The sequence below is a fragment of the Protopterus annectens genome, chromosome 3.part0 (assembly GCF_019279795.1).
Source record: "Protopterus annectens isolate FY-2018-M chromosome 3.part0, PAN1.0, whole genome shotgun sequence".
Taxonomy (NCBI): Eukaryota; Metazoa; Chordata; order Ceratodontiformes; family Protopteridae; genus Protopterus; species Protopterus annectens.
In genome coordinates this window covers 162,313,265-162,322,494 of record NC_056731.1, presented here as the reverse complement: position 1 = coordinate 162,322,494, position 9,230 = coordinate 162,313,265, and the positions used below count along the sequence as shown (strand labels likewise).

At 36.5% G+C, this 9,230-nt stretch overlaps 1 protein-coding gene across 1 annotated transcript in view; it reads left to right on the top strand.

Annotated features, from left to right (window-relative positions):
• The window catches only part of LOC122796791 (dynein axonemal heavy chain 5-like), a 2,204,633-nt gene that overhangs the window by 940,298 nt on the left and 1,255,105 nt on the right, over positions 1–9,230 (top strand). The window contains exon 35 of the mRNA XM_044065521.1: positions 202–355. Coding sequence (XP_043921456.1) covers positions 202–355 — 154 coding nt within the window. The remainder of the gene's footprint in view (positions 1–201; positions 356–9,230) is intronic.

The following is a 9,230-nucleotide window of genomic DNA, read 5'->3' as shown; positions in this document are numbered from 1 at the left end:
GTGACTTAGCTTTAATACTGAGGAATAAAATAATGAATGTAAAAATCAGATGAAATACTGACATTTTGAATAACATACAAACCTTTTGATATGTACTCACAAGTATAACACTCCATTTAATAAGTGCAATCCTTTTGATATGTACTCATGGGTATAATGCTCCATTTAATAACGTGCAATCCTTTTGATATATACTCACAGGTATAATGCTCCATTTAAACCCACAATTCAGCAGTGGGTTCAGAAATTATCTAATACTACAGAGATAATTGAAAACTGGCTAACTGTTCAGAATCTCTGGATCTATCTAGAAGCAGTATTTGTTGGAGGAGACATTGCAAAGCAGCTGCCCCAGGTCAGTATAATCAACAGAAATATAATATGACAAATGGAAGTAAAACCAATGGAATGAAAACTGATGTCTATTTTATGATGTATTTAATAAAGAGGACAGTATTTCCTATACGTTGGTGTAATCCTGAATTTGCCATGCATCATAGTTATTTAGTTGTCTAAAGCACAACACTAATTTTTGTTTCATTTCATACTAGTTTAGAAAACTTTTGAATTGAGATGTGCATCATACCTGATTCTAGTCAGTAATTAATCAAAAACACATATGTTATCTAGGTCCATTCCAAAAGCAATTTCCAGTCTCTTCTATTTAATAACCTTGCTCAAACTAGTTCCCCCTTAAATACCTCCCCAAATGATGCAGTGCAGTACTTCAACCAAACATTTCTTAACATATTAAACTCAATAGCACTAATATATCAACAGAAAGTTGGTCCCTAGCCCAAATGTGGCACAAAACAATCAATGAAACTCAGAGACAAAGTGTGGAAAGAGTGGAAAAATAAACAAACCTTACCTGACCATTAGAATTAGCATGCAACCCACAACCTAGCAAAAAAAATGATCTACAAAGGTGAATGAAATTATTCTACCAAGCTACAAACAACTCACAGACAAATCCCAGTACATTCTGGCACTCCATCAGCAAATCATATAAATGAAATTAACCCACCCAATCAATGTGACATACCTTACAATACAACATGCTCTTTCAGTACACACATTATAGAAACAGATACATTAATATCACATCTTCCAATGATACTGCCAATATACTATGTAAATACATGTATAATTGTTTTACAGCATCAGCTTAAAGACATTGAAAACTCAATAACTAGCCCCTGGAACATACCACCCAACACATCACTGCAAGCACAGTTGCTTATCCAGTAACTAGCCTGATAAACAGGTTCATCAAAGAACACTACACATACATCCATTATGGAAATAGTCATACATAATACCTGTTCAAAAAGCATTGTAAAGAAATCAAGAGTAGCTATACCAGCATATCTCCCTGCCTTTTAATCTGTCAACCTTTTCTTTATTTTAAGCACAAAATACTTCAGTATTATTACTCTACTCAAAAAAAAAATAATAAAATGCATAGAGATCCCTTATAAACTGATAGACTACCTCTCAAAAATCCCACAATGTAGTGATGCCCCCTAAACCCAGGACTCCAAAACCCTCTAATTAATGTAAATAATAAAAAAATACCCCTACAAAAGTGTTACTTAACTAACCGACTTTCATCCACCACCTCAGACTATACCTCTTCCTAGCGGTAACATTCTATCATTAAACCACCACCAATCCTTACAAATAAAACTTGCACATCAAACCACTCACCCCATCACTCTCCCACTGGTATTCTAAAAAACTGAATATTGCCACCATCAACCTCTGTAGCATTTCTAAGAAAATTACAGAACTAGATGCCTGGATGTTGCAGTATAATCCTGATATTCTTGCCATCACAGAATCCTGGCTTAATCCTAACATTAAAGATTCTGAATTACTCCCTTCAGGTTATAGTATTACCAGAGCTGCCAAGACGCACAAGAAAGCAGGTGAAGCAGCTTTAATTTATCCAAGTTCATACAATCGCTCTCTCCCTATTTATGCATCTCAAAATTCCAAAAGGCTGAAATACTTGTATCACTGCTAAAGTTTAACAATAAAAAACTGATATGTTTTGTTACAGTCACTATCCCCACCTGGAAAAAATATACTAACTTTAGATGAAGTCCACTCCTAGACAACTAATAATACATTTTATGAAAAAATCATTCTAGGAGATATAAATATTGACTGGCAAACCTTACATCAGACTTTTCCTTGATTAGTATAAACATTTATGGTCAAAACACCCATTTAGTAATACCAACAGTAAAGATGCAATTCTAAATTGGTTATTGGTCTAAGACCCTTTTAAATTTACAGCCTCTGGAACTTATTCAAACTCACAGAGTGACCACCTTCCAACCCATATCCATAGAAATGCCACCCACCAACCTAAAACCCATCAACTTAAAACACCCCAAACCTTTCTAACTTTAATAAACATTCCTTCAGCTATAAATTGAAAGCCCTTAATTGGCCTGCCCTAAAAACTATCCCACTCAGCAAAGTCAATACTTTTACGACTTTATTCTTAAATATGCTAATGACGATGAAACGGGGGAAACTCAAGAAACAAGGGGATACCGAAATGTTGAATGCAGATCTTTAAGGAGAATGACAATAATCATACAGAATATTATATTCATAAAATGGCAGAAAGTATTTTAAGAACTAAGCCAACATGGGAATGGAGAAAGGAGATTATGCCAATAGGGATGACTGCAATTAGAGATACAGACAATAGGTAAGAGGGGGGTGGAATTTATTGGAGAAAACTGGCAAAAGAACCAAGATATTGGGAGCAAATAACTAGAGAGGGAAAGGTAATAAAATGGGAAAATGCCAAGAGTTTATTTGGACTGCAGGTTAGAGATTGCCTTCCCTGTCAAGGATTGATATTGGAGTATAGGCAAAGAAAGAGGAAGAAATAGGGAGTCCTCAATGAAAGACCAGCACTAGTAGAGATTTTTAATAGAATCTAGAACAGCAGCTGCTTTTAAAAAGAATGATTAGTAAAGCATATAAAATATTGCATGATGCTTTGCCAGAGATGGTCTCCACCTGTCGCCCCTGCGATTCAGGTTACTGGCTAAGGCTCTTGCCATGCCTATAGTGCCTTTTTGGGCAAAGTTCAAAGGACAAAGCCACCATCGTAATAGATACAAGCATGCAAAATCTGAAGGTAATGCTACTCAATGTTAGAAGTCTAAACCTCAAAATGCACTCTCTCGAGGCACTCCTAAAAATGGAGAACATTTATATCTGTACAGTAACTGAGATCTGGTTCAAGATTCCAGAGAGCACCCCTGCAATACCAGGCTACAACTCTTACCACACTTTTCAGCCACCAAACTAGGACCGAAACACTAAAGGTGGAGGAGTGCCCATATTCACCAAGGATATTCACAACACCAGGCTAGTTGCCCAACACAATGCGTCTGAAATTCTCCAGGTGCAACTAACACTAAGTAAGACTGCAATCCAAATTGTAGCTTGCTATGGATCCCCCACCATGCCCCAAGATTCTCACTACACCTTTCTAAACATACTGGAAAATATTAAGATACAATCAAACACCCTAATACTGGGTGATTTCAACTACCCTGCCATTAACTGGGAAAACTACTCGTGTACCAACACCTTTGCCCAACGGTTCTTGGAATTCATAATTTCCAATGCCCTGGATCAACTAATCCTTAGTCCCACCAAGGGCTTCAGTATCCTAGACCTGGTCATTACCAACATGGGAAATCGACGCTCCACACCTATGGTCACCCCCTTGTTGGTCAAGTCTGACTATAAGCTAATCACCCTTGACATCCACATCCCACCTCCACCCCCCCAGTAAGGAAACCTCCGTAAAAAACTTTTCGAAAGCCAACTTCATGCTACTCAAGTCAGAAGTGACAAACTTCATGACACCCATGCAGATGGGAACTGAAAGTTCGACTGCTGAATCCTACACTAAGGCACTGTATGAGCATATCCACTCGTGCATGAATCGTGCCATCACCAATAGAACCAAGATGCTTTCCTCCAAAAAAAGGAAGCCAATCTGGTGGTCTCTTGCCATAAACAAACTTTACAAAAACAGGAAGCAACTGTTGCAGAAAAGAGGAAAATCCTAGGATGCAAAAAACTCCCTTACCAGCCTCAGTAAGAAGCTGAGATCCCTCATAAAATTCTCCAAAGCTAGTTACGAAAATAAAATTGCCAAAGATTCCAAAGACAACCACAAGGCATTCTATAGCTATGTCAAGAATCTAAATGGCAATGCTCAGATCTGCTCTGAGCTACAACAGAATGGCATTAAATATACTGATCTCAAGGATATTGCCAGTATCTTGGCAGATCGATTCAGTACAAACTTCACCCCCCTCTCACCCCCTAAAGGGCCCATCTCAATACCGAAAGATTGCCAAATTCTGGTAATAATGGCCACACAGGTAAAAAACACCCTCCCCAAAGCTAAGAATACAGCATCCATGGGACCAGATGACATCCCAGGCTGTGTACTACATGAACTACAAAATGCACTGGCACCTCACCTAAGTGTCATGTTTAATTATAGCCTCACCTCAGGCTTTGTGCCCACTGAATTAATCTCTTCATACTCAGAAAACTTGGCGTTGAGTTGTACATATATATTAATTATTTTGAGACCCATGAAAAAAGAAGCTTGACTATGGGGTTAGCAGGTCAACAAATAAATACATGTTTTAACAAGGAATATAAATAAACGTTCCTATTATCAGCAATACTGGAACCTTCTCCCAGAAAATGTATTAAAAGATTAAAGTTAACAGCAGGGATATTTTACTCCGATTTTCATAAGCACCTATAATATTCAATGCTCCAACTCAGATGGTGATTTTATACAGATCTTCTTCTTCTTTTCAGCCTTTCCCGGTTAGGGGTTGCCACAGCAGAACTCCGGTCCGCTAATGATTGGCAGTAGATTTTTACAGTGCCGAGGTGCCAGCCCGACGCCCAGCCTTCAACGAACGCATGCCCATTCACGCATGTCTTTCAAATGCCACTCGACCATGGGGAGGACATGCAGACTCCACACAGAAGGCACTCCAGCCGAGAATCAAACTGAGTGTGTCAAATCTATGACATCCCATTTATTGCAATTCAACAGTATAAGTCCATTTCTCTGTTATCATTTTCTTATTAACAGTCGATTTCTTTGTGTAGCACTTATTGTAAATCGTCTATATAATTCTGTTAAAGCTTTTCATAATTTTGATGTTTTGGTATGTTTTTATGTGATTCATTTATTGTTTATTGCCTGAAATAACGCTGTAACTGTTATTTGTTAAATCATTATGTTTCTCTATTATGAAAGTGAAATAAATATTCTTGAAAAAATAAATTTTTTCAGATATCTTGAGGATACAGATGTTCAGAAATATTGATATTAAAGGTTTATCCTATGGAAAACAACATGGAATCATGGATTCTGATGAATGAATGAATCAGTTTAACATACCACTGAATGGGCTGGGACATTTAAAATGACTAGCACTGCCAGATACCATAACATTGTTCCTGGTATTAGAGTTTATACATGCCACAGAGAGGCTAGACAATATTAGTAACTACACAGAGAAAGAAGAAGGGAAGTGGATAATTAGATTACAAGCTGACAGGGGGTATGGCTTGAATGACAGAGTTTCATTGAAGCCATTCCTGCTTGATCGAGCATTGAAACATTAAGTCCTAGTGATATAAAAGTTAATATATATTTTGATAGAAGTAAGGAAATATATAATTCTCCTCCCTTCCCCTCCCCTCCCCCCGTCCTTTTTCCTCCCCCTCCCCTTTTTTTGGGGAAATACTTATGAAACTGACTATGAAATATATTTCTTAGCTTATGATGTTTTTGATGTTATAAGTAAGAAGTACCAGAACTTGTATCTTGGTATTTATATGTACATATATGTTTTACATATATATTTTATAAATATCTTTATATATATATATATATATATATATATATATATATATATATATATATGAAAATGTATGAATTCAGGATCATCTATGCACAGAGTTAAAGAAGAAGAACTGCAACTTTCATTTCTTAAGTGATTTTTATCATGTGATTTTTATTAGATATTTTATTGGCCTATGGTAAAAGAGAATGGTATTTAAAATGATTTTGAATGCTTTGTAACTGTTTTTAAGTCTGAAGAAGCGTCCTGGGAGACGCGAAAGTGCTTACTTTTGTGGAATAAAGAAGTATTTTTCAGTCATTTTCAGTGGTTTGCTTCGATTGTTGTGGAGTACCTACCATTTGCTGTTTTTGTTCTAATATAGTATAGCTGATGATCAAATAATGCTCTTGTTTTTTGGTGTGTTGTGTATGCCAGGGTGAGGACTCTTATTTTTTGCTACTCCCTAGTGTTGTTCTTTCAGGGCTCAGCCTCCCTTTCTCTTTAGCATGAAAGCTCTGAAGGGCTTTGTGCCGAAACCTGTCTTTTTAGTCAGCTCATGTCTAACCAGCTGACAGTTTGGGCATGTGGAAGGTAACTTGAAGCTTTGGAAGCTGACTGCCTGGTATATCCTTGGCAGAATATAAACCATATAGCTAAGGCTACTGCAACACTGATCATTTGAACATCAACTGCTATGGTATGTTTACTTAGACAACTGTACTATGTTCCTCACATCGATACACTATTAATTACTTACTATTACTATTTCTATTACTATTACTATAACTATAACTATTACTATTACTGTTACTATTACTATAACTATTACTATTACTATAACTATTACTATTACTAAAACTATTACTATTACTATTACTATAACTATTACTGTTACTATTACTATTACTATAACTATAACTATAACTATTACTATTACTATTTCTACTACTTACTATTACTGCACTTACACAACTGTACTTTTTGTGCATTTAAAATTATTTGTGTAACTAAACTCCTATGAAAAAATGAAGTTTTCTTAAGAACTGCTGGGTCATTTCAGTCATTTCACACCCGTAACTGGTGAAATAAATCTCATCCTATTTATTTTTCAGCTATATATTATTTTTGAGACTTTCTCATATAAATTTTAACTCCCCCACTGCATTTTTCTTTAACCATCTGTGATGCTAATCCATTCCATGCAGTCTTGTGTAAGTGATGTAGTGTCACCTGATGTTACGCCATAGTTTTACTAACCAGTTGTATGTCATAACATGTGCTACCTAAGGGTCTCTTTTTTTCCTCATATTTTCTGACTTCTGAATGTCTTGTTTATATTTTAAAGAATCTCTAGCCTTCTGTCATTCCCCTGGATATACCGTTAATCAGATTACAGAGATTAAGGAGTCTAAGTTACATTTCATAAAATGGCCGGTACAGATCTTAAAGAATCCCTGCTCTTTTCTATGTGTATATTACAGTATGTACATGCTTTTCATGGTGGACCAGACCATTTGCCCTTATCAATGAAGTGTAGAGTCATTACTTTTTCGGTTCTGTCATGGGGCCTCTTCTTACCCATCATACCCATGTTTTTTGTCGCAATGAGACACTGACTGGGTACTCTTAGGTAGTAAAATAAAAATTCTGATAGTCACATGATTACATCAATACATGCATAACCCCATTTCATGATTTTGTCCCATTTTCATTAAATATTTAGTAGCATACTAGACAATTATAATGTATTAAGCAGGTTCCTTTTATCACATTACAAATAACTCCTCATATGCCTGCAATCTGTAGATCTAACCAGCTAACAGCACTTTTAAGAAGCAGTTGTTTTATCCATCACCACATCTGAATCTAGGGATTGGGTTCCTATTATATAATCGAAGATGCAATCCTTCGTAAGCATCTTGATCGAACTTGAAAGCACGAAACAGCAAAATAGCGAAACGGAATATAAGCGATTTCTTTCCCTGGGAAAGAAATCATTTGGCTGCCTCCATTACTTTGCCATTTTTCTCACTGTAGTGCGATCTTGGAGTTGGTATATTTAAGTAGGGGGGTGTGGGGGATGAAGCCCCCCCCCCACACTTTATGTAATGTTTTGAAGTTTTAATTTAAAAATTTTTTTTTTTTGTGGAACAGCGGTTTTTTTTTTCCCTGGGAAAAAAATCGCTGTTCCAAGTGTTTGGGATTGTAATCTTTCACTTACATGGGGTTGATAAATCAACGTTCACTTTTTTAAATGTTCTCTGATTTAATATGGATCGTAGGGATCTAAAGAACTAATCACTTTAAAAAATGAATCATAAAGAATAATAAATAGCTGTTTTTTTTAGTTTAGTAATAAGCCTAATATATAGGATCCTTGAAGTGATATTATTGGCCATGTAATATAATACTTAGATGAACATTGAATATTGAATAGTGAGTAACAGCAGCGTGAATCCCAGAAAAGTCAGTAAATATGTAATGGGTCACTGCTTGGCTCACAGCATATATGCCAGTGGGCATGGATAATTTTTCCAGAATAACTAGGAATTCCATAAGATTCTTAGCCAAGTAATTCAAGGGCAGAATTGTGAGATATCCAGGCAGAAAGTTAACCTCATGACATGCTTTACAAGGGTCAGACTAAAGCATCTTCTGATTTCTGCAGAGTACTAAGAACAGCGTGGCTGGTGGACCTGCAGTCCTGTATGCAAGTGTGAATAAAGTACAGGTACCAACTAACTGGTATTTTACACACATACACACACACACACACACACACACACACACACACACACACACACACACACACACACACACACACACACACATATATATATATATATATATACACACACAAACACACACATGCATACACAGACACACACATATATATAATGTATATATATATATATATATATATATATATATATATATATATATATATATGGGTTCACTACACATTACCGAACACCCACACTACTGACGCCCATAAACCCGAGACCAAATACCTGAAAGACTACAAGATCGACAGACCACAAGCGCGAAATTCAAAATCGCGAATGTTTGAAACACATACAGTACACACATACACAAACACACAGTTTCCCCCCACAATCAAACGAATAAACTTTTTAAGCAGGGGGGCTTCACCCCCCACACCCCCCTACTTTAATATTCTGACTCCGAGATCACACAAACACACACACACACAAGACAAACTCACACCCACACATTACAGTCCCTCACACACACACACCACAGTCACAACACACAATAATGCCCCTCACAAACACACCTACA